Source organism: Glycine soja, chromosome 8 (assembly GCF_004193775.1).
Source record: "Glycine soja cultivar W05 chromosome 8, ASM419377v2, whole genome shotgun sequence".
Lineage (NCBI taxonomy): Eukaryota > Viridiplantae > Streptophyta > Magnoliopsida > Fabales > Fabaceae > Glycine > Glycine soja.
In genome coordinates this window covers 45,342,749-45,370,101 of record NC_041009.1, presented here as the reverse complement: position 1 = coordinate 45,370,101, position 27,353 = coordinate 45,342,749, and the positions used below count along the sequence as shown (strand labels likewise).

The 27,353-nt window shown below is 35.8% G+C and overlaps 2 protein-coding genes across 2 annotated transcripts; both read right to left on the bottom strand.

The window, feature by feature from the left end:
• Positions 1-318: 318 nt before the first annotated feature.
• On the bottom strand, positions 319-13,348 carry LOC114423568 (alpha-glucan phosphorylase, H isozyme). The gene is made up of 16 exons (XM_028390379.1): positions 12,807-13,348; positions 12,438-12,679; positions 11,569-11,748; positions 10,654-10,830; positions 10,477-10,562; positions 10,152-10,341; positions 9,753-9,845; positions 9,100-9,278; positions 8,855-8,972; positions 8,635-8,763; positions 2,973-3,191; positions 2,669-2,872; positions 2,173-2,331; positions 1,463-1,726; positions 1,053-1,243; positions 319-712 (listed from the first exon to the last, which is right to left on the bottom strand). The coding sequence occupies exons 2-16, from the start codon at positions 12,660-12,662 to the stop codon at positions 586-588; spliced, it is 2,541 nt and encodes an 846-aa protein (XP_028246180.1). The 5' UTR covers positions 12,663-12,679; positions 12,807-13,348; the 3' UTR covers positions 319-585.
• A 736-nt stretch (positions 13,349-14,084) lies between these two features.
• LOC114423566 (villin-1-like) lies at positions 14,085-26,960 on the bottom strand. The gene is made up of 24 exons (XM_028390378.1): positions 26,745-26,960; positions 26,500-26,609; positions 25,184-25,289; positions 24,653-24,752; positions 24,312-24,380; positions 23,514-23,747; positions 22,644-22,821; positions 22,434-22,560; positions 21,965-22,130; positions 21,663-21,813; positions 21,484-21,569; positions 21,234-21,389; positions 19,784-19,852; positions 19,491-19,559; positions 19,255-19,392; positions 17,930-18,058; positions 17,590-17,737; positions 17,444-17,454; positions 16,997-17,137; positions 16,400-16,525; positions 15,497-15,559; positions 15,140-15,356; positions 14,662-14,840; positions 14,085-14,439 (listed from the first exon to the last, which is right to left on the bottom strand). The coding sequence occupies exons 3-24, from the start codon at positions 25,237-25,239 to the stop codon at positions 14,326-14,328; spliced, it is 2,727 nt and encodes a 908-aa protein (XP_028246179.1). The 5' UTR covers positions 25,240-25,289; positions 26,500-26,609; positions 26,745-26,960; the 3' UTR covers positions 14,085-14,325.
• Positions 26,961-27,353: the final 393 nt, after the last annotated feature.

Genomic DNA, 27,353 nt, shown 5'->3' with positions numbered 1-27,353 from the left:
TGGGGAAGAAAAAGTTATGGAAAACTCGTTCATAATTGCTCTTTACCACTAAGAAATTCTGATTATATAAAGTAAAATATCACACATTTTATCTTTTAGAAGAGAATGGTGGATTTTTTTTTTTTTGAAAAAAAAAAGTATTATTTGAAATTTTCTCATTTTTAAAAGATGTGAAGGTAATTTACCCATGTCAATAACTACTGCATATAAAGTTTCTAGAACATGATTTTATTCAACTGAACCATAATATGTACCACATTAGTTCATTACAAAGATGAAAAAATAATACTCAAATTTGGAAGGCCGAGTAAATTGACATTAATTAAAAAACAGAATATGAAACTATAGATTTATTTGCATATAGAAAGCTCTATCTGTCAGAAGCAGATGGTTGAGAAAGCAATTAATATAAGAATACAGCTGAAATCTTATATGACAAGCTAAATATTATAGAAAGCTAAAATCTCCCTCACTTTCTCTTTTCAGAAATTATTTTTAATTTTTATTATTCACTTCTTTTTACTTATCATTCTGTTGGTGCTATATACAGTAACTTGAGTGCAAGAGACACACATCCAGCAGAAATTATGGCACGCGGCACTCTTCTATGTTCCAAATTTCCTTGGCATATTGAGCAATTGTCCGGTCACTGCTGAATTTTCCACTCCCTGCAGTGCTTAGGATGGACATTTTTAGCCATCTTTTCCTATCACTGCATGCAAATCAGACAAATAAAAAACATAATTACGGACAACTTTAAAGTTTCAAAGCTACAAACATATTCAGAAGTCAGAACCAGACCATATATTTCTTCAATCTTTCCTACTACTAAATCCTGACAAGGTTGAAAGTGTGGTAGAGATAACAATGGTTTACATTTTTGCTAGCTCAAAGTCCAAACATTAAGACTCGAAATATGGTTTACATTTTTGCTTTAATAAAGTAATATGCTTAGTTGTGTACTAATGTAACTTTGCAAAAAGAGTTTTATATCAACGGCAAACAGGAAGAGGAAACTTAAACGTGAAAACGTCTACAAGATTGACTCTTACCGGTATGCTTCATCAACTTTTGCCTGAGTATCCATGTAGCTTGGAAAGTCATGACCAACTAGAAAGTAATCACCACGGCCATAACCAGAATTTCCTTCCAAGGACTCAAGCAATGGATTATAGTCATAGCTTCCAAACACCCCACTCCTAATAAACTTCTTTGCCTCTTCAAATCGAGGATCGGGTTTGAACTATAAAAAAAAAAAAAAAAAAAAAAAAAAGCAGTAATGTTAGAAATACTTTTACGGGAATTTAAAGTTACACATGTTTAAATTTGAATTAGCTTATTTTGAAGAGATAAAAAATCGTTTGTTTTTGCACATTTTTTAACGAGCCTTTGTAAAGAAGTAAAAGCTATTATTTAATGGAAAATAATTGGTGGAAAAACATGCATGGATATTACTGCATACCAGTCCATTCTCTCTTTCCTTCCTCAGTCGAGGGACATCTTCTGCTGTGGCACCAAAAAGGAAAAAATTATCCTCACCAATCTCCTCCCTGATTTCCACATTGGCTCCATCTAAGGTACCTATTATAAGGCACCCATTTAAAGCAAATTTCATGTTGCTTGTGCCACTTGCTTCCATGCCTGCAGTGCTAATATGCTGAGAAAGCTCACTTCCTGGAATCAGCACCTCTGCCACAGACACATTGTAATTTGGGACAAACACAACCTGACAAAAAGTTAAATAAGAGCAGTTTAGATTTTGTTTCTCATTAAGCGTAAGTTTGATATTAGAATCATGCAGATACATAATGCCTGTATTCATGTGATGATAATAGGCCGAGTAATCAAGCAGATATAATATTAAGAATCTAGGGCTAGTTCCACAGATCTATCCTAAGAACTTGGCAAGAGTGGAGCTCTGAAAAAGTATCCCACAACAAAATAAAGGAATGAAAAACAGAGGGGATAGTATCCATAAATTCTTTTACTATTGGTGTGCACAATCATATTTGGGGGCCTGACATGGAACCATCAGCAATCAACTTTCATACCCAATATCATTATAAGCAGATAAGTATATGATAATATAGGGAAAAATCACTTAGTATCCTATCTTTTTCTATTTTCAAAACAAAAGGACTTTATCTAGGAAGTTGTACAAAATTAAGTTACCTTCAAGTAGCCGTTGACCTCAGGATCACTGTTGACAACAGCACCGACATCATTCACCAACCTGACTATCCTTATAGCATTTGTGTATGTTGCAAATGCCTTTCCTCCAATCATCACCGTGCGTGGAGTAGTGTTTTTACGTTCTTCAAGGCTCATCTCCTATTAAAGTTATAATGACTATCTTCAAGCATAGATCATATATTTGGTATAATACTGGGGTCTCTTAAAAATACATTGACAGTACATTGGCAACTCCTAGACTAAAGCAGATGAAATACTACACTAGACAGTGTTGACGAATTTGTTCAAGACATAGATGTTGACTGTCAACAAAAAAATAAAATGTTAAAATAGCTGCCCGGGTACAGGGCCAAGGACATCGGTGACCATGACTCATTATGAACATGGGTTAAAAGAAGTAAAAAAAATATTGGTAAATTAGAACGATTGGCATTTCACAAATTTACCCTGTCAAACAGCAGGCTGTTTCTCATACCTTTAGCTTCTTGTATCTATAAATCACACCAAGGATGTTTAATAGCTGCCTCTTGTATTCATGGATACGCTTGACTTGAATGTCAAATAGAGTATCTGGGTCAATGCTCTCCCCTGTCACCTGCAAAACATATCGTGCCAAGCGCTGCTTACTAGCCATCTTTGCAGACAGCCATTCTGCTTGCAGATCTTCATTGTCAGCAAACTACAGGTAAAAAAACAACAGGAATTTAATGTTAGAATACTGTAGTAAATAATTAAGAGGAATCAGTTACTACAGAGAATAAGCACATTTGGGCACTTGCCTGTCGAAGACCTGTTAACAAGTCAAGATTGGTTACCCATTTATCAGTTTTTAACCACTTGGTGATTATCCCGCCTAGCTCAGGGTTGCAAAATTGGAGCCATCTTCGAGGTGTTATCCCATTGGTTTTATTTTGGAACTTTGTTGGCCATATTGAAACATAATTTGCAAATAATTCTGACTTTAATATATCACTGTGTAACTGAGCAACACCATTCACCTACAAAGAGATAGGCACCAAGAGGTAAAAATAAATCAATTGAAATCAATTTCACAAACATAAACAGAAGGGTTATAGGAAAAATTAAAATTAATATTTGAAAAAATGGAGTGAGTTGGATAAGTATAGAATATTGAGGAAATAGTCATGTAGAGCCATAAAAAGGCCGTTTGGTATTCCTTATCTTAGACAACATAATTAATTTATCATTTTGGACACCTGCACTGACCATCTTTATTTCTTACTTCTTAGATTACAACTCTTAGCTTTAAAACCTCACTTCGTCTCTCAGCTTTATTAGATTCAAAATGTTACATATATATAGGATACAAAAAAAAGAGAAGAGAGATGACAGTGACATCTCACTGCTGCCTTCTGAATAAGGCTTACAGATTAAGCTACCAAACAAAGCTAAAATACAAAAGAAATATTCAACATTCAACACTCCCCCTCAAGCTGGAGCATATAAATCATATGCACCAAGCTTGGAACATATAGTCTGAATTCTGGGTCCTCTTAGGGACTTAGTCAAAATATCTGCTGGCTGGTCATTAGAACCAATGAACTCAGTGACAATCTCCTTGGACAGAAGCTTCTCTCGAATGAAATGACAATCAATCTCTATATGCTTAGTCCTTTCATGAAAGACTGGGTTTGAGGCAATATGAAGAGCAGCCTGATTATCACAATACAACTTCATTTGCAACTCTTCACAAAACCTCAATTCTTGCAGAAATTGTTTAATCCACATGAGTTCACAAGTAACCATAGCCATCGATCGATATTCAGCTTCTGCACTAGACCGAGCTACAACCGTCTGTTTCTTGCTTTTCCAAGAAATAAGATTTCCTCCAATGAAGACACAATAGCCTGATGTAGACCTCCTATCCATGGGACAGCCAGCCCAATCAGCATCACAATATCCTGATAATTGCGTATTACCTTTGTCTTCATACAACAACCCTTGTCCAGGAGCTCTCTTAATATACCTCAAAATACGCATGACAGCATTCCAATGGTCCAAATGAGGATTTTGCATAAATTGGCTAACCACTCCCACAGCAAAGGAGATATCAGGTCTAGTGATGGTAAGGTAAATGAGTTTTCCCACAAGCCTCCTATATCTCTCGGGGTCAGGATAAACTTCACTTTGATCTGCCATGAGCTTCAAATTAGGATCCATAGGACTTTCAACAGGTCTACAATTTTGCATACCTGTTTCTTCTAAAATATCAAGGGCATACTTCCTCTGAGAGATCACAACACCATCTCCTGATTGAGCCACTTCAATACCAAGGAAATACTTCAAAGATCCCAAATCTTTGGTCTGAAAATGACTGAATAAATGCTCTTTTAGCTGGCTGATCTTAGTAGCATCATTCCCTGTAATCACTATATCATCAACATAGACCATTAGATAAACACATTTTCCAGGAGATGTATGACAATAAAATACAGAGTGATCAGCTTCACTTCGTTTCAGTCCAAACATGTGAACAACATGACTAAATTTACCAAACCAAGCACGAGGAGATTGCTTCAACCCATAGAGAGATCGATGAAGCTTACACACAAGGCCATACTCCCCCTGAGCAACAAACCCAGGTGGTTGCTCCATATAAATATCCTCCTCAAGATCACCGTGGAGAAAGGCATTCTTAATATCAAGCTGATGGAGGGGCCAGTGACGAATAGCAGCCATAGCAAGAAACAGACGAACAGTGGTGAGTTTGGCGACAGGAGAGAAAGTATCACAGTAATCAATGCCATATACCTGTGTGTAGCCTTTAGCTACCAAACGAGCCTTAAGCCGATCAACCTCACCAGTGGGCCCAACTTTAACAGTGTAGACCCACCTACAACCCACAGGGGTCTTACCAGGGGGAAGAGGAACAAGCTCCCAAGTGCCATTATTTTCAAGGGCCTGCATTTCATCAATCATAGCCTGTCTCCAGCCAGGATGATCAAGTGCCTCACGGACAGTGGAAGGGATGGCAAGGGAAGACAATGAACAAATAAAGGAACTGTATGAAGGAGACAAATGGTGATAGCTTAAGAAATTATAAATAGGATGAGGATTACGAGTAGAACGAGTACCTTTTCTGATGGCAATGGGCCAATGTGAATCAGAATGAGGAGAAGAAGTGGAAGGAGAGGGCGGATCCATGAGTGGAGGACTGGTTGAAGAAGGACGAGAATCACTAGGAGAGGCTTCAGGTACTGGAGATCCAATCTGCCTTGTCCTGTGTTGATCTGTAGTCAGAGGTGGTAAGATGACTTCAGGTGAATTTGGTGAGGGAGATGGAACAATACTGACATTTTGGCCTGAGTTATCTAGGGGATAAGGAGAAGGAATAGGAAGAACTTCCTGAAGAGATGAAGAATGGTCCATGGAGGGTGAAAAGAAAGGTGTGTCTTCAAAGAAGGTTACATCTGCAGACATGTAGTATCGTCTCATGGTTGGAGAGTAACATTTGTAACCCTTTTGAAGACGAGAATAACCCAGGAAGACACATTTGACTGACCTAGCAGAGAGTTTATCTAAACCAGGAGACAAATCATGAACAAAACAGGTACAACCAAACACTTTAGGAGAGACATGAAATAAAGGATCATGAGGAAAGACAAGTGAGTGAGGAATTTGGTTTTCAAGAGAAGAAGAAGGCATCCGATTTATTAGGAAACAAGCAGTAAGCACCGCATCTCCCCAATGATGTATCGGAACATTCGAATTTAGCATTAGGGAGCGTGCAGTTTCAAGAAGATGACGATTCTTCCTTTCTGCAATACCATTTTGTTGTGGTGTGTGAGGACATGTGGATTGATGTAGAATACCTTTGGAAGACAGAAAAGAAGAAAGATCCTGAGAGAAATACTCTTTAGCATTATCACTTCTGAAAATTTTAATTGTTTTTCCAAATTGATTCTCAATTTCATTGTAGAATGACACAAATATAGGCAAAAGTTCAGATCTGTCTTTCATTAAATAAACCCAAGTACATCTAGAGAATTCATCAATGAAGGTTACAAAATATCGAAAACCAAAAGATGTAACACGACTTGGTCCCCAAATATCAGAATGAATGGTAGAGAAAGCCGAGTTACATCTTTGTACAGTTTGAGGAAATGACGACCTGACATGTTTTCCTAGTTGACAAGACTCACAATCTAAGACTCGAAGATTCTTAAGACTAGGGACCATCATCTTCAATTTTGATAAACTTGGGTGTCCTAGACGATCATGCAAAAGTTTGGGTTTTGAGATTGCAAAACAAGACCCAGGTGGACTGGATTCCAAATAGTAAAGTCCTCGTGATTCATGTCCTTCTCCAATCAGTCGCCCCGTCCCATGTTCCTGAATAACAAAAGAATTAGCAGTAAAGGTTACTGAACAATTTAACGAACGAGTTAATTGACTTAGTGAGATTAAATTATAGGGACACTGTGGAAGGAATAAAACAGAGTTTAATTTCAAGGAAGGAGACAATGAAACTTGACCACTTCCTTGAGACGCAACCTTGGAGCCATTAGCTACAGTGACGAGGTGAGGAATTTTTGGTAAGGAAAAGGATGAAAAGGAAGACTTATTACCAGAAATATGGTCAGAGGCACCTGAGTCGAGTATCCAAGGACTAGGACCTTCAATTGATTGAGAGATACAAGCTGTTGAAAAACATGGTACAGATGAGGATTGAGCTTGGTTGCTGGGTCTCTCGGATTTGAGCTTCAAATACTCCTGATACTCCTCATCAGAGAACTTAGACTCTGCTTTCTCTGATCTAGAAACCTGTGCAACCTTGTCAGGAAACCCATGCAACGAATAACAATTCTCTTGGGTGTGACCCATCCTCTTGCAGTAGGTGCAATGAGGACGTCCACCCCTTCCATTGCGGCCTCCTCTGCTGTTGCGACCGCCTCCTCTACCACGTGATGCAACCATTGCTGACGTCTCCACACTATCAGTAGGATTTTCATCCTTCGATAAGTGAGGCACACGGAGAAGCCTAGTGATGAGAGAATCCATGGATGGAACCTGATCCCCAGCGAGTACTTGATCACGAACATGATCAAAGTCTGAGTGTAAGCTTCTCATGATAAGGACCATGTAAAACTTGTCCAGTTTCTTGTTCACTTCTTCTAATGAATCAGCCACAAGAAACTTTCTCAGCTCTTCCACGGCAGCCCGAGCCTTACCCACATGAGCAATCATGTCATGGCTGGTTTGCTTGAGGGCTGTAACCTTCATGGTTGCATCAAATAAGCTCTGAATATCATTGGCAAAAATTTCTTGAGCCTTCTTCCAAAAAGAACGACACGTTTTAAATGATCTAAGGATATCCAAAATATCCGGTTCAACTGATTGCCATAACACAGCACACAATTGATAATCAAGCTTCTCCCATTCGGCTCTTTTGTCACTTGAAACAGAATCGGAAGCTTTCTCCAAGTGGTCATGGTGTCCTTGACCAAGAAACCAAAGTTCTACGGAAGCAGACCATGAGGGGTAATTTTTCCAGTTGAGTTTAGCAGCTGTGATGGTTGGAGTCCTGGAGAAGGAGAAAACAGGTCCAGGGGAAGCCATTTTGAGCCACAAGGTGAAACCCTAAGGGAGCAAAAAGGTGGAGAGAATAGGGCTGTAGCGTTCCAGGTGACGAAACGTGAAACTGGGGGCTGGAACGGACTCAGGAGAAGCCGACCAAGAGAACGGCGGAGGCGCGGCGCGATTCCGGCGCCGGGACGGCGGCGCGTGGACTGCACGCGCCGGAGGACGCGCGGGACGGTGGCGGCGCGTGGCGGCGCGTGGCTGCTCCGTTGCCGACGCGAGTTGGCCGGCTGGCTCGCGCTTCCCAAGGCGAGCCTAACCCTGGCTTCGCCGGAGAAATGGCCGCCGGAAAGTGGCGGCGGCGGCGGCAGACGGCGGCGGTGGCGGCGGACGGCGGCGGCGGCGGCGGGCGACGACGGATGACACCTGCTCTGATGCCAACTTGAAATGAAGGTGAGGAGGAGTCAAAACCTCACTTTCTCTCTCAGCTTTATTAGATTCAAAATGTTACATATATATAGGATACAAAAAAAAGAGAAGAGAGATGACAGTGACATCTCACTGCTGCCTTCTGAATAAGGCTTACAGATTAAGCTACCAAACAAAGCTAAAATACAAAAGAAATATTCAACATTCAACACTTACTTCTTAGATTACAACTCTTATCTTGCAATAGTTCTCCAGTGAGATGAAAGGTTGGAAGTGATGGTAGAGGATAAATTGCATTTTAACAGATCTTTTTCTATCGATAATAACATTTGAATAGAGCATATTATGATATTAATTTAACGAAGATTCTTCATTTTGAAGAACAATAATACCATCACAAGATTAATATACAAGAACATGGGAAGATGGATGACTCTTCTTTAATTTAGTTCAAAAAAGTGCACCACTTACCGCATGAGAAGAAACCACACACAAATTTGCCATCCGAACTACCGGCTTCTGGGGATTATCATCCAAGATGCGCATGGCGGAAAGCTCATTCTCAAGGTCCAATCGGGTTGTATTTATCATTGCAGTGAACTGCAAGAATTTCATGATTTCCATATTCAAATATATCAGTACACCTTTCATGGAGTTAATAGAAAAGAAACATGGAAGGTGAGCAACTTACTCTCTTGTCTATTTCTTGTATGATTTCCATATGGCGTGGAAGTAGTTTCCACATTACAGGTTGAGACCATTTCTCCAGTGCTTCAGGGAGGACAGTATGATTAGTGTACGCAATAGTCCTGGTTAAGATATAGCATCATGTTTTAGTGATGAGGTAATGAGTAATACACTACAATTGTGAGGGGTGGTGGAATAAAGAAAATGGAAAATAATCATTGCTAACAACATTTTCTACAATTAACTGACTTTGATGTCACATCCCATGCTTCATCCCATCCAAGCCCTTCATCATCCATTAGTAATCGCATCAACTCTGGTATTGCAAGTGTTGGGTGTGTATCATTCAACTGTACAGCAACCTTTGTTGGAAACTCTGACCAGTTCCAGGGCCCTTGTCTCCTCTCCTTAAATCTGGATATTATGTCCTGTAATTGGTCCAAGATAAGAATCGACAATGGTAAGGTAAAAATGTCAAACAAAAGAGGTGACCAAATTTCTTGGTGTTTGGCAAGAATAAATTATGTAACTAGGCTCCAAATTGATTCTCGTGTGAAAAATATCCATGCCATTAAATCCATAATACATTCTTGTTACATAAAGAAAGGGTTGTCAGTAAGGCATTCATTAAGATAAGTACCAACAGAAACTAGAACATTTTGTTTGTTAACTAAGAGGGGATGGTGAATTATAGATAACTGATAATATCTCTTGAACCTTCAAAATGAAGGTGAATCTAGACATTTTATTAACATAACATCAAATCAACATTATACAGTCACTCACCTACCACCACTGCTGAAAGTTTCAATCCTGGTTTCTTACTTTGAATGAGAACAAAGAACGATACTATACGGAAAACTTGGCACAAAAAGGAAAATTATCAGGTGGATTTAACTTACTTGGAGTGATGCACTGCAGAGAAAGAACTGCTGCTTCAACCGTAGAAGTTTTCCACCTTCTGTGGTATCGCCAGGATATAAAACTGCACAAATCTACAAATACAAATTTTAATATAGAACAACTTCACATAATTTTTTGCTTGATTCTTTTATACAGGGTCCAAGGACAAGAGGAGGGGATTATGGGGGTTGGGGACATAACTAAATTCAACAGGACTTGTTTTAAGATAATATAAGGGCAAATACTTGCTTATCTCTGTTAGTATTTCATTCTTATTACTGTAACAGGATCTTTGCAGGTAAAAAACAACTATTAATCTATTATCAATACTACAGTCACAGACAATAGGCACCCACCTAGTTATTCTTGAACGGTAATGAAAATTCACCGATACCAACCTGTTGAGCTCGTGAGTGAAGCACTGAAGCAGCATCATGTTGCCCATCATTAAATAAAAATAAATTGAAATCCTCAGCACTCGCTTTTGCCTCCCAGAGACGAAGACTGATGGTGTTCTTGGTTTGGTAACCTGGAATTGGCACATCATAAGCCAGTGCTTGCACAACCTCTCCTCCAACCCATTTTCGGCTGGTATAAACACCAAAATGTAAGTACTTTCATATCATTTACAGGAAAAAGGATTATGGTTTCACCATCATAGAAAGTCATAAATCAACGGCCTAAAACTGATTTTATAAAGTAACTCAGTGTATTTACACTTACCTTCCATCAGGATTAACCTCAACATGACCAAAGAATCTGATGGGGTACAAAATGTCATGCCTCACTACTTCCCAGGGGCTAAACTTCTGTTTAGTTTTCATTTGGTTTTACACATCAGTATCCCATGATATATGTGAAATAACATTATAGATTTAAAATAAGGGAGACAAATCAAACCTCTAGCCAGTCCTCTGCTACTTCCTCCTGACCTTCCCTGGTGATTCTCTGCTTAAATAGCCCGTATCTATACCTCAAACCATACCCCCAAGAAGGCAAATTAAGTGTTGCCATGGAATCCAGAAAGCAAGAAGCAAGCCTACCAAGACCACCATTTCCTAGTGCTGCATCCTTCTCCTGCAAAGTTGCATGTGTAATGGTTCAGCAAATGAGTTTTAGACACTAGATATTAAAACCAATCATACATATGAAGAAATGCAGACTTTTCGAAAATGCTTTCATTCTCAAAAATAAATGTTGAATTTATCAAAACTATTCCATGCTGATTAAAAGACTACGAAATATAAATCAGGTAAAATATTTTCAATGAATCTCCTCATAAGTTATCTATCAATTACATAATTTGACAATCATAAGATTGCTCAGTACTCATTGCACTATTTACCAATCTACATTTCTTTCTTCTTTTTGGACTTTTTAACACATAATGCTTGCTTTTTTGCATGATTTTACATTGGTTGAAATATATCCTGGAATAAAAAGCACAGACAAATCATCCTTTCTCATAAATCATGTTTTCTTTCACTTGACAAATAAATTTTTGGTGTTAGATATGTAAACCATTCATGTACTACCATCTAATAGCTTAATATTAAAGGTGAGTTGTTTTTAGCATGATATAAAGTCTCTATGCATGACAAAGTAGTGATGCGATGAGTTCAGCATTTCCTGCTCCCATTCTTTATAATAAAATTGAATTTTAGCATAAGATAAGTAGGCCTGTGTTCTTTCAAGAGTTAGTCCTTGTCACTTCACTTGGTTCACAATTAAATGATTTTGCAAGGATTAGGGTAATATCATGACAAGGCTCTAGAGAAAAACATATCTCATATACAGATTGTAATTTTTTATTACCTGCTCTGCTATTTCTTCAAGTTCAAGTCCAAATTTGCGCAAAGCATTAGCATATGCATCTTGGATATTCAGATTTCCAATGGCATTGGTCAAAGCTCGACCTTGAAGGAACTCCATCGATAAGTAGTAAGTTTGCTTGGGATCAACTTTGTGAAAATGAAGGTACGTTTCATTCCATTGCTGAAATGGTTATCATCAATGTACAACAACAGCATTAGTCCCATGCAAACAAACAATTCAAGTATACCAACCTAGGACTTAAACCAGTAGTGATGAGGGAACAAACTATTAACAAAATTTGAAGAACTTATTCAATGTATTTGGCACAATTTAATTACCCTTTATTTATGTAGTTTTTATCTTAAATAAATAGATTCCAAAGAAATGATTCACAACTTTCACCTTGATTACAAATATCAACCAGAATTTATAAATGTGCCTAAATTTCAGTTCAATTCAAGCTACTGAATCAAGCTGTCACATGGAAAAGCATAAAAAGACGGGAATGGATCCTCTCATACACACGACCTTATCATGTTAAAATTTGACATCACAGGATCCATGCCCATGTATAAAGGTTCACTATTTCACACATGCACAGACGTGCGCACACTTCCACACACTGAAACACTCCAATTGGTGGTATAACTCATTTGCGGTCCTAAAGCTCTCTGTCAGAAATTTTAATGGATGTCAACCCTCAATTATTATTGAGAATTTGAGATACCAACATCATTATAACTATAACAATACATGAAAGTGAACACATGCATATTCCTAACTGTTTATAAACAAAACACTTTTGACTCACAAATGATTATTATTATAGACAACATCCAAATTCCAATCCAAGAAGTACATCCTCGTACCCGAATCAGACGGTCACGAACACTCTCTGCAGTGGCATAGTAAGCTTGTTCCAGCTCAAACTTGAAAGGGGAAAAATGAGGACTGAACTGAGCATGGTAACTAATATTGGATGCAACCTCATCAGGCTTTTCAGCCAATGGATGTGCCACTGCTGGAACCTTGGCAGAAACTGCAGAAACCCCACCCTTACCACCACCACCATTAGCATCTACTTTAGCAGCCATTTCCAAATCTTTCTCCCCTGTCACAAAAAAAATTAAAAAAAATTCCACTACCCACTGATCAAATTGTCACAAAAATATAAACTTTATCTACCATCAATCAAAACAATTATGAACAAAAAAACCACCAAGTGAGAGAGCAATTACCTCTTCCAACTTCAAGCAATGCTGTCTCTCTATCTATCAATATCAAGAATCGATGAAATGGGCGAGAGGGAAAACAAGAGATTAATAAGAAAAAAGAAAATCAGGGTGTGGAAGCATATGGGAAGATATTTCAAGGAGTGTTATTGCTAAGCCACAAAAGGGAATCAAGAGATATGATGCTAAATGATACCATAAGTGAGACTGAGACCCTTTACGTGGAAAGTGACAAAAAGATAGAAAGGAAGAAAATATCAAGCAAGTTGAGATTTTTATTTCCTGTCTCCTATGGAAGTTGACAAAAATTAAAGAAAGAGAGTAGTGAGCGTGAAAGAAGCAAAGAGTCACATGAACTACAAAAGTGGGTTAGATATTAGATTTTGATTTTGATTTTGATTTTGCATTGGGATGGCAAAATAGTGATGAATTAGAGGCAGAATGGGATGAGGTAGTTTCGGAACGGTGAGACGGAGGACACGTGTTTGATTTGACTGAAGCGGTCGTAACGGGAAAAAGGCTCATGTTGTTGGAGCTCACCGAAAAAGAAAGAAACGTCGGTGTAAGTCTTTGGTCCCCTTTGTTTGCAGTAAAAGAGAAATAAAAGGAACCATAAATGAGGTTTAGTGCATGTTTACAAACAATTTTTGGAGTAAAATGAGATTTATGAATAACCATGTTTGATAGGAATTACATACAATATTATTCTAAATTGATAAAAAAATTTATTTATTATATTTAAAATATTTAATATCATAATACATTAAAATTTATTTAAATAATTTTCTATAATTTAAATTATTCTGTTAATTTTACAAATATTGCGTTATTATACTTTAATATGTTGTCATATATATAATATTACATCTTTAGTACATTCAATTATTATTTAATTCATTATATAATATTACATCTTATCTCATTTTATCCTTTTAAGGCCACAACACAACTCCATAAAAGAAGATACAAAACCTAAGACTGATGTATGTGAAAAACAACCATGCACTCCCAAACCAGCCGAAAGATGTGCTCCTGCATCAGAAAACGGATTCACTTGCCATTGCTGATAGGATATAGAAAATTCCTTTTGAAATGCTTTCAGCAAGGTCCATGTATAAAACATAATTTCGTGCCACAGCTTTTCATTGTCAAAGGATTAGCCTTGGAAAATTATGGCATTTTTGTACGTGCAACCATAAATTCCAAACAATTGAGGAAATTATCCCAGTTGCTCCAAATTTGTTGAACTACACGCACGTGAAAAATAAGTGTTATGGATGGGTCAAGCATAAAATAGAACATAGTTCCACTTGCATGAGCCAAAAGCATCATATTTATAATATTACATTATGAGATAAAATGAAGAGATAAATATGTAGTAAGTTGGTAAAAATACAACGACTCGTATATCAAAAAGGGGAGCAACTCAAGCTCAAACGCTTAATGCACAAATGAGGTAAAATTTGTATCATCCTAAAATGTTGTAACATAGTGCCACAAAACACAGCCATTAGTTGGTCTTGCTCTAAAATAGATCCAGTGACATCTTTAGTTTGTTTTGTTTCCATCTAGGAAGCTTATAGAAAGCAGATTTTGGCATTCCAAACTTCTCGCGGAACTCTTCATTAGATAAATATACCTAAATTCATCACAAAGTGTAGATTCCAGTCAATGTCATAGAGAGTAAAACAAAGAATTGTCTAGCATGAAAAGAGTGAATGCATATCTATATCTCATATAATAAAAGTTCCGCATAATGTATAGACAATTTCATTAATTGGCCTTTCAAATTGATCCTCCAAGAGCAAGAAAAAGCAAGGTGAAGATGCTAGCAAGACTGTTGAGTGAGTTCAGACAGTACCTCTCTTTTGGTCAAATCAATGCCAGTTACTGGATTAGCAGAAACCACTCTCAGGCGCTCATAGGGGTATGTTGCCATATTCTCACCATCCACATTTCTATCCTTTTGAGGGAAACTCACAGTCTCGTCAGATGAGCTCAGTTCTGTTGCTGGAGAACCAGACTGTGGCATTGTTTTTTCTGGGATACAAAAACAACAGTGAGAAAAAAATAGCAAGAAAAAGGATAAAATTTGAATGAATATAAGAGAAATAGTACTCCACATTCCTTTCCATTATTTTAGTGGTTCAAATTTCAGCCTAAACTTTATTGAACAGGATCATTGACTGGCCTTCACTATAATTTGGGAGAATATGTTGCACATTTGAGTAGTAAATAGGTTTATAACTTAGTCAAATTCAAGAACTGGGGGAATACAATATCCATTATCCAACTATATAAATTTCACATCATAAATTGATGAAAGGGATTCTTATTACCGGCACTACCATGGGAAGGAGATCCTTCAAGGAGCTTCTTGACAACTGGAGTAGAGCTAGAAAGAAGCCTATCACCTGATTGCCTAAGATCTGAGCCTGCACTACTCAGTATAGGTGAACTACTTCTTCCACGGCCATTGGAGAAAACAGAAATGTTTCTGTGTCCATTAGGAGTAGAAGGCCTGGAGTTTGCTTTCAACGGGGTTCTATTATGTCCCTGGATAAAGGAAAAGAAGACAGACAAAGGAAAGGATCAGAGCTGAAAACATTCTGAAATTATTATTTAAGTTATCATAACAAGACCAAAATCTTCCAGAAAAATCAGTATAATAACTCTAATACTACCCAGTCAGGTACCTCTAAAGTTTTTGGTTTTCCTTTCAGAATTGCAAGCTTTCTCTCAAATGAGTTACCAACAATCTGCAAAATTCATTCAAAATACTTTATAAGATGGGTGACAAATATAACCAAGGCATGTAATGCCAGAAAGGTGCCATATCCCCCTCAAAATTTCTTGTCATGATTTTGTATCTATGTAGTACAGCATGTTGAAAGGAGGAGGGAGGAAACAATCTTAAATATTCACATTACTCAGGAACACAAAAATATATCAAATTATACTAATTACATACATTTCCAGTAGAAGAGCACAAATATGTCGTGGAATTCATAAGAAACAGAAACAGCCTACAATATAAGGGGAAAACAAGAACAACAAGAATAGAACGAGTATCTAACAACACTTGAACAACAGTGTAGGGTCATTTAAACTAATGATTTATTTGCCATCATAGGATATAAAAAATTGAATTATATATATGTGACATTTTCATCAAAGCATAAATAGACAAAACAAGTTTCCATGTCCTGAGTCAAATTTCAAACTTCCTCTTTCACTGTATTTCCAATTCTTTGAATAAAGTTGTACATAATAAATGTAAAAATTTATCTACTTGCAGAATATAAATTATCTAAGTTTAAAAAACAGGCATGCAGAAGAAAGCATTATGTACATAAGAGAATAAATGAAAATGAAAACAGAAAACTACATTTATAGGTAAATCAACATCGGTTTATATAACAAAAAATTCTTGCAGAGTTCGGCAATCAATCTATATTTTTTGGGAAGTTGGGGGCAGGGGATTGCCTCAAGTCGCTATAATGCTCCACCACTATCCCAATGAGAAGTTGAGAACTTCCTAAAATTAGTTATCATAGTATTATGATTAATATATATAATTTTGAAGGGAGAAGACTTACATTTTCATTTGAGTGATCCCATGAAAAGAAACGAGTGAAAAATGGTGGCTCATGACCTTCCGTTACAATATAAATAGGGATGTTCATTGATAGGCCTTCAACAAGGACATCCATTTCCAGAAATTTCTGCTCATTACAATTTCCATTGTAAGAAAAACATATATGGCAGGAAAGAGTAAGTCCATATTACATTAAAACTGTAGCGTTTGATCACATGGCTCATTTTATAGATGAATAAGAACTAGTTCCTAAGATGAGATTGCCAAATTAGTGAATAATGAATAATGGAGAAACAATTATCAAACTTGGCTCTTTATGAATTAGATGTATAAACAATGACTCCATGTTTAGTATAGAGGCATTTTCATGAAGCACTTGGATGCATTGACAAAGAGTTCTAGAGTGACTGTGGTTGAGATCCACCCATGCAGGAAAAAATAGAAGTACAAAGTAATTATAAAAGTGAGTGAAGTAGTAAAAAAGAATGGCTAAATGAAGACCATATATAAGTGAAATGACATATTGATTCAATTGCGTGCGTGAAAACATCAGTGTGACAATTAGTGTAAAAGCTATCAGTGAGATCAATATAGGTACCAGGCCAAGATGAAGAACTTCTTGTTTTGATTTGATAGCCGAATGTAAGCCAACCCAAACATAAATCTCTCTTTGGCAATCAAGCAATAAGATGTCTTCAGTTATTAAATCATCCTGTGTATAATTGTATATCTCTTTCACCTGAAATATTATATCAAGGCCATAATTAATCACATTAAAATAATATACATGCACAAGAAAATTTTAACAAAAACAAAGTTCATAGATTTTATGAGGGAATAAAAGGCCTTAATTCTAATGATTCTATTGACATTTCAGTCAGATAGTTTAAACGATTATTAGAAATGCTACTCATGGTGGGTTTTATCTCAGTCTTCTTCAGCAATAATATTGTTATTAACTCAAGCTTAGTAAAATGTATTAGGTATTTACATAGTTATTTATTACATGTGACATGAACAAATTCAAATTGTAGAAGCAATATACCTTGAAGTCTCCTGAGTTAAAACTCCAACAAATGAGCGTGAGAAACAGAATCATCAATTAGACATGGTTTCCCTGTCATTTCACCCAGGATAGTTCTAAACCAAGTGAGATCTAGATTACTTTTCTTAAAAGGGTGTTTTTCTTACCTCTCGCTATTTTTAATGCAAACAAATGTGGATCATCTATGAATCCTTGAATTTCTTTGCCCTTTGGATACTCTGCCTTTCCACCGAGAGCATCCCAGAAAATATCAGGCTCATTCCCTTCCCTCACAGAAACAGGCAGCCATGTTGGCTGCAGGTTGCATCAAGGAATGAGATACAAGTTAACACCATTAGAAAAAATATTTCCAATAGAAAGCAGTAATGAACTGTCTTATAATTTAATATAAATCCAAATGAAAAACTCATTATTAAATGCTTCCTTTGCAAGGACTGTCATATAGATAAAACTTTCCAGCACCATATGTCAATTGAAATGACATACATTAAGTAGCTCCACCATTCTATCAAGAAGATTATGGTCTCTAGCTGAAGATAGGCTCCCAATCCAAGTATAGATAGATGCTTTATTTTGCAGAATGTAGCAATACGATGAATTCAAGGAGGTTGAAACCTATAACAATTTAGATACATAGTCAATAAATGCTTACAAAAAATATAAAATTTTACATAAAAAAATAAAACAGGATACAAACAAAATGTTTCAAAGCTACCATTTCCAGCACAATAGACGGAAAAAATAGATTATTCTGATTATAATTTTATTTTGGTTCCAGCCAACAGATGAAAGTCATCAAAGATTTGACATATATATCAGCCAATAGATCAGCATTAATAGAGCACAATAGGTTGGACTTAAGTGCTTAGTATTTTAGTCCATATTCAATAAGAACAGGATATTGAAATAGTTAGTAATGAAAAATAACCAATGCAAGTATAGATAGATGCTTTATTTTGCAGAATGTAGCAATACGATGAATTCAGGGAGGTTGAAACCTATAACAATTTAGATACATAGTCAATAAATGCTTACATAAAATATAAAATTTTACATATTAAAATAAAACAGGATACAAACAAAATATGTTTCAAAGCTACCATTTCGAGCACAACAGACGGAAAAAATAGATTATTCTGATTATAATTTTATTTTGGTTCCAGCCAACAGATGAAAGTCATCAAAGATTTGACATATATATCAGCCAATAGATCAGCATTAATAGAGCACAATAGGTTGGACTTAAGTGCTTAGTATTTTAGTCCATATTCAATAAGAACAGGATATTGAAATAGTTAGTAATGAAAAATAACCAATGCAAGTATAGATAGATGCTTTATTTTGCAGAATGTAGTAATACGATGAATTCAGGGAGGTTGAAACTTATAACAATTTAGATACATAGTCAATAAATGCTTACATAAAATATAAAATTTTACATTAAAAAATAAAACAGGATACAAACAAAATATGTTTCAAAGCTACCATTTCGAGCACAACAGACGGAAAAAATAGATTATTCTGATTATAATTTTATTTTGGTTCCAGCCAACAGATGAAAGTCATCAAAGATTTGACATATAGATCAGCATTAATAGAGCACAATAGGTTGAACTTAAGTGCTTAGTATTTTAGTCCATATATTGAAATAGTTAGTAATGAAAAATAACCAATGCAATTTAGAAGATAAAAGAGGATTCAATAGCTTTGCTTGAAGCCTTGGTAATTGGTGTCCATTTTTCTGGTAATTAGAGATAAGATATAATAAAAAGGGCTCCACTGTGGATAAAGTCAGAATCATTGAAACTTACTTGATCAACTTGGATGGCCTGCATATTATCTGGACTTGTACCTTGTACCCGAAACAAAGTAACCAGGTTTTTATTGTAAGTTTCATCCACTATACCTTTTTCTTCTATAAACTTCCTATATCCTGAACTGGTTCCCCCCTTACAAGAGGAAAAAATGAAGAATTTGGAGCACGTGACTTTGTGACTTTTTTTAATATTACACACAACTTAAAAATGAGATTATATTGGGCACATACCTTGAATATGATTACTCTCTGAAGTATTGAGAAAAATTGAGCTGGTTCCTTACCCTCATGGATTTGAGCCTGAACAGAAATTCAATGTACATTGAATAATTAGGCATAGTAATATGAAGGAAAGTTATGTCTTTTATATGAATGTACTCAAGATGCAGAATGCAGCAACAGGAAGCTAGCACCTGTTGAGAGATAAAAAATTGTGCAGATATTTCCCAAAACTATAATTTGATTATTGTACACATTCAATCAGCACATTATGAAAGATTTAGCAGAGCAAGAACAGCACTAACCATAGCCGGACTAGTTCTGATTGAATCAGCCATAGTACTCATGTGGGAAATGGCAGCTGCTTTATCCTCCTGCAGAACAAAATTATAGAACAAAATGGCAGTTTGTGTTAGGAATTATTAACATTAACCAAGCCTATTTCAAAAGGATGAGATTAAAAGTTTATCATTGTTACAGAAGTTGAAGAACTGAGTAAAACATGGAAGACAAATTTGAGAATTTTAGACAACTTCTGGAAATGAAATTGCACTTATCATTTTTTTCTATAAACATTAATACCAAGCAAGATGTCATGGTCAGTAATTTCAACAAACTAAGTAGCAAGTTCCAACCAAAACTAAACAGAGGATATTTGACTATCCTATTATAATTTTCTGATAATGACAGTTTTTCATACAACTATAGCTTTGCATCAAGGGTTGTCAAAGGATTAGCTAAATTCTGTTAAGGGTCAATTTAGAGCTCCTAGCATTTTGCCCTGGTCTTGGATGTGTTTACTGAGCATATGTAAGAGTCAGTGCCTCAGTGCATGCATTTTAGGATGATATAGTCCGAGTTGGAGAGTCGATAAAGAAAATAAATGGGAAGATAGAGATGTGGAGACAAGCTTAATTTTGTTTTAAGTATAAGACAGGGTATAGGGAATATAAGTTTAGCAAGAGGCACAATGATTTTAGCTTATAAGTGAAACTTAGAGACCGTACCTTACCACAAGTCAAGCAGTTTAAGCATCTAGGGCCCATCATACAAAACGATGGAGAAATAAAGGCGGATGTAAACCATAAGAATCAAGCAAGGTAGATAAAATGGAGGAGTGTCTTAATTGTTATCTATGACAAAAAGGAATGGTCCAAGCCTATAAAATTTTACCACACAGCTGTATAAGACTTGCACTGTTATATGGAATTGGATGTTGGTCATTAAAAACCCAAAAAGAGAATATAGATGAGGCAGAACCAGAACCTGGAGATCAACCCCAAGGACTTACTCCGGGAGCAAGGATTGGACTGGAGACTGAAAACTTAATATATCAGAAATGAGAATGTGGCATTGGATGTGTGGACATAATAGGAATGAATGAATTAGAGAGAAACTTGGGGACCATAGAGTAACACTTATTGTAGAAAAAATGGTATAATCTTGATTTAAGTGATTTGGGCATGTGTGGAGAAGACCTATAATGAGTAGATAAAATAGAGATAGAGGGAGACCAAGAAAACAATATAGTAGAAATCATTTAATGGTTTAGAGGTCAATGATTTGTGTATAGAATATAGATATGATGCGCACTAAAATGTTGAAGGGGTTGTTTGATCCATGCAATCGGCTTCACCTAGTGGGAAAAGGCTTGGTTTTTGTAGTTGTAATCTTAAATAACAGTTTAATCCATTTGTATGAATTACAAGTTACAAAACTACTTAGTAAAGACAGAAAACCTTGATTAGTGCTTACCGTTACACACTTGGAGCCAAGCCAAGCATAAAATAGTGTCTCATCCCTTCCATTTCCTGGAAATGTATACTGTACTATATAGCAATCTCCACTGTAAAGCTTTGTCAGTTCTGTAACTGAAAGAAGGGACAATTCATCACCATCCACCCGCCAAACCTGAAATTGCAGTATTCAGTTAACAGACAACACAGGAAAAGACAAATATATCACTGGACAAAAAGAAACAGCTAGGTTTTGAGCAATAAGATACTTTTATTGTGCCAGTGCAATCTATAGATGGCTCATTGTCTTCTTCAGGAAGCTCTTTCACCTCATAACCCTGGTGCTTGAATATGGCTGAGGCAGAAGAAACAAATATAAAGAAAAGAATAATAGAGACGCACTAATCATACACATCTTAAACAGAGTAATATGCATAACATACTAAACCTGCCACTTTTTCTTTGCCTTCCTCATAAAGCCTAGGCTCCACAGTTTTAGGCCAATTAGTAAAGTATGACCGAAAGATGGTACTTTCCAATCCTTCTGATAAAAATGTCAAATGAGTCTTGTTTGACCTGCCTTCATTTCTGACAAATTCCTAGTAAAATGGACATAATAGTGAGCACAGGCAATGCCCTCAATGCAATGCTTATGGGCAAGCACAATTGATAACATGCATTAGAAAGTTAGGATATAATGAAGTTAAGTTTCTATGAAACAAAAGGAAACTTAAAGAAGAGAGTCTTTACTTCTACAGCTCTGATTGCTGTTCTTCTTTCTGTCAATAAAGTCTGCCTTCCCATCCAGACAAAAATCTCACCATCACAGTCCAACATATAACACTTTTCTGTCTCAAGCATTTCTTTGCTGAATGCATTGCTTCCAGTCTCACAAAGTTTTCCCTGTAAATTTATCCTGTTAAGATGTGAAAACAACCACTCTTTAGCTAAGAGTAACATTTCTTGAAGTAAACAGTTCATTTTTACTATTTCTCCTTCACACGTCCCTGAAGCATATTGGTTTCCATTGAAACCAACTAATAAAATAATTCGGGTTAGTCAATAAACTGTGATGCCATTAAGTTGATCATTGAACTATCAATATGAATCTGTTAATTATTGATTCAAAACAAACTTGTATGTTTAACATAGAAATAAGGTTCGGCAAGTACGGTTCATCAACACACAAACATTACGCACATAGATGTATGAACCTCACCAAAATAGCTTTACAGGAGGAGTCTCAGATTCCTGAACACAAGGCGAATCTCGAGGAATGGGAGCGTAACCACCAAATAAACTCCAAAATTCACCCACATCAGAATCACCAACAAATTTTCCATCCTCTACAATAGTACAATTATGATTTGCAACATCTTCCCTCACAAAACAGGAATAAGCACCAAAAAAAGTAGTGTTATATTCAAACCTATTGTTGCCACTTCGCATTTTCCTCCATGCTTATTCTCCTTGATATACTGAACAACCTCCAAAGCTTTGGCTCTTTCTTGAATGGTAGAGTTGCACCCACTGAAGAGGAAGATTTTTAAGGCAGTGTCAAGAATGAATACATCTTCATGATTCAATGATGACCTTAGAAATGGCACCTAACGAATATGTAGTTGATTAGACAGGCTATACTAATCAAATTCCAGTTAAACATAAAGACATGTAGACAAGTATTATAAGAAATACATGTCAAAAGTCAAGCAACTGATGGTCTGAAAGCAAAGAAAAGAAAATGGTAATGAGAGCTATGCTGTCTGGAACCTAACATGTATAAGCTCAGCAGTGATCATCATTGATATTATCATCTAAAGCTATCAATCATTGTTTCATCCCCACATAAAAACCATGGTCAAAACCCCCCTTTAAAATAATTTGTAAATCATATAGTATTATGTGGGGACACAATTGTTAGATTCCATCTTAAAACCAATTGGCATGAAGTGATGTTGTCCAACAGGTATATAAGCTGCACTCCAAGAATTGAGGCACGCGATGTGGGACTTTCCTAACACCCTCCACAGATGCCTGCCAGAACAAGCAATTTACCAAGATTGGCTATAAGCTATGATACCATGTTAAATTCCATCTTAAAATCAATTGGCATTAAGTGAAGTTGTCCACCAAATATATAACTTGCATCCCAAGAATTGAGGCGGGTGATGTGGGACTTCCTAACAACAATAAGTTTTTGTCCATGACTAAATTTTTCAGAAAGAGGAATAGGCAGAGAGGAGATTCACACTATCAAACAACAGAAGCAGTTAATTATCAAACTTGAGAAATAACTCACTTCTTTCACGTGAACAACATAGTCTCCCTTGCAAGTATACATGCTAACTTGGTATTCACCATTCAAGTTCCCCTGCTTTGAAGTAAACACCCCTTCAATGGGTATTAGACAAGGTCTGAAGTATGACAGAAACTTCTGCGATTCTTGGCCTTGAATTTCCCTGTATTGAACACTACACGATCCTAAGGCTGCATCCAGATCAAGTGCCTTGTCTGATGCCAAGCTTGAGTCTACCTGTAAACACTTACTTGACTGTGAAACAATGCTAATCATTCTGTTTAATCACAGTCAACACTTCAATATTCATACTAACTTAAAAACTATGTTCACCGTTTAATGTTCCAATACACCTATTACCTTCCTTAGTCTATTTAACCACATTTAAATCACCAAACAAATTTTAGATAAACAAATACACACCCATAGTCTTTATTTTTCTGTTGGATAAACAGAAATTACACATCAAGCAAGTTTTATTGAGGAAATCTCGAAACTATATATTAGTCATTACAGTTTCACTTTCACATTCCCTCAATGGGATAAATTACATTTCTATACAGTGTCACCCTTCTCAGATAAGAGAACAATAGATTATAGTAAACATGATGAGAAACTTAGACAAGAAATGTTATAGAAAAACGGAGGACCACACCACTTTGTGAGTAAAAAGAATGAGGAACCAATTGAGGAAAAAGGACTAAGGGTATATACAGCCTAAAAATCTTTACTGGCAGAAAATTAACAGTAATATATTATTATCACAACAAGCAAGACAATTAAAAAAGAAAGGATACAAACCTTCTTTGCTTCATTTCCCAACCAGTAATGTATGTCATACTGAGGAGGGCCAATTTTTGGAAAGACTGCCTGTTTCCACAAACATGTAAAAAGGTCTGGATCAATGTATGCCAAGAGAATTTAGATGAAAATAAAGCTCATACTGACAGGGAATTGTTAAAATATCAATATGGTGAAGGTGGCCCCAGAAGTAATGGATTCAATTTCAAAAATGGATAGCAAAATGAGGAAAAGATGATGAAGATAATCGTTGAAACTTTGGATTTTAATTGAGATATGGCCATCAAATTCTTCATGAATTTAAAAGGATCAATGGGGAAATAAAGTGAGCAATATCTTACATTCAAGACTAAGTATGCACTTCCAGTATAGAATTTTCCATGGCTTGAATTTGACACTGAAACCAGCCTCTGGTTCTCAATACACCAAACTTCTAAGCCTCTAAGAACATTAAGTTAAGTACAAAACAGAAACTTGAAAAAAGAAATGTGATGGATTTAAAAATAAAATTTACAGATGAAACACAAATCTGGAAGAGCTAAGAGACATCTTTAAAAATAAAACTCAAGAAATATAAGTCTCCAGGTCAAGACTTTTATGTGCTTCCCAACTATTTTAAAATATATCATTATTAGAATACAAGAACCTATTTCCCTATCATATCCTATCTTTCTTTTTTTTTCTCCATAACCAATGAGACATGGGCTAATGCAAGTTAACCAGCTATTCATTTTGGTGCCTTTGTCATTAGAAATTAAAACAAATTTTATTTTCTTTAGCATGAAAAGGCTGAACTAAAAAATAACTACTACCTATTCAACAGACTAACACAAACTATAAAGCAATTTGAAAGAAAATGGTTGTAAGGATACGGGTTTGCTCCAGCAGTTTGGAATGCAGAATCCATATCTTTAGTGACAATAGGCATCGTCTCTATGGCTCTAATACTCCACCAAAATAACTCAACACTAGATTAGTCTGCAATCCAGGATTTAAACTGTGTTAGTCCTCAGAAGCTGAGGCATATGTAACTAATAGAATTGCACTCTACTGAGTATATTATTAAAACTTATCCCGTAAGGTTTAAGACATAACTATATGTTAAGCAAACAGAGAAGGTAGAATGAAACTTGGGGGCACACATTAATTACTGGATGTTTTGTATGCCCATCTATAATCCAGAAGCAGTGCTATAATAAATAAATCAAGGTAGGCAAACTTATGCTACCAATATGCAATTAATCTAAAACAGCCAAGATTGCACTTAAAGAATAATAATCAAATCCATTGTGTCCATAATCGGTATGCAACAAAGCCAGTCACTGGACTATTAATTACTCAACAATAATGCTGTGCAACTAATTAAGAATTTAATTTTATCAAGCAAATCAATTCTTTTATGTAAATACAACAAAAAAGAAATCACAAAGTTGTAATTATTTTTGTTATGAAATGTTCCAAAGGAGAATGTACATCAGACATGAAAAGTAGGTATATTTTGTTTCTGCAACACCTGTTAGGTTTAACACATGTCATTTTGCTGCTGAATTAACTAGAATGAAAAATAAATAAAGTGTGATAAACAATTTTTTCCACCTAGACCTCAAGAATTAAAAAAAAAATATATATATATATCATTCAGCTAATCGGCTTGATAACTTTTCAAGTGAATTGCTAGATGCTTAATTTTAAGATTTGAATCATTCTATAACCATCACCCCTCTATACTATCCATGCTCTAAAATTAAAACATCTACATCTACTGGGAAGTGGGAAGACAGTCAACACTAGCAAGAAATCTAAACTAATGACTGAAATAAAAATGCCTCAAATTTTCAGAAAATATTAGGAGAAACTAGCCCAACAAACACATAACTCCCAAAATCAACAAAACACTGAAGCTGACCACAAATGAATCTATCACAAATGAATCTATAGCAGTCAATACCCACAACTGAGCCTACCCCAAAGTTCTCATTTTTTTAAGCCTCTGAAACAAACACATAAAAGAAAGAAAAAAAAGCATCAACCACAAAGGCCATTCATTTTCTTGGGGAAAACAAAGTCAAAAGGCAATAACAATGCAAATCAAAAAGGATAGAAAAGAAGATGAGCTAGTGCAAAAATAAATTCAAATAGCAAAGAAAACTCAGTTGACCAAAAGGGTAGATCATACATTCATTCATACCTTGATTCAACAACAGATTCAGGAGCTAACAGATGATGATGGTGATGGTTGAACAGACAGGGAGAGAACAAAAAAGTTGGATATTCTTCCTCCCATTTGAAAAGCCAAGGCTGAAGACAAATGCAAAATGAAGCATTTATATTGGAGGGTAAAATGACATTGTTGAATGATGATAACAGCGTTTGGTAGAGAAAAAGACCTGAGAAAAAGAAAAAAAAATGAAAAAGCATGGTATCTATCTTTACCGTCCAGTTTGTAAGAGGGGCCCACGAAAGTCGCTTTCTAGTTGTTTCACTTTCCAGTGTGGTGGATCAAAGATGATGATGATGATGATGAAATTACACACAAAAACTCAGCTTGTGTTGTGTCTGTTTTACGTTTTGTACTGTGACCAGAGAGAAGATTAAAGCATGCTCATGGAAACCATAATGGACATATAGATTTCCATACTCATGTAACTTTCAACGCTCTCTCTCTGTTCTGACATGCCTCCTAGGTACATATATATAGTGTCTGTGTCTTTGTGTATGTACCAGTATCTTTTTTTATATTTTTAATTTTTAATTATTAATTATTAATAGAGAGTTCTTATGAGTTTTCATACGATAATTTTTTTGCAACAATAGTTAAATGAAGTTGGATATACTGTGATACTAAGAAAGAGAGTGGAGTGAGAGTTTATTAATAATACTAGTGTTGAAATTCTTAAATGTTTTGAAGTAGTACCATAAAATTGCTCTTATTATTATTAGGTTAAATTATTTTGAAGTAGTCAAATAATTGTTTATATTTATAAAAAAAATTACAGTCAAGTTATAAAGCTTATGAATTAATTAATTTCTTGACATAATTTT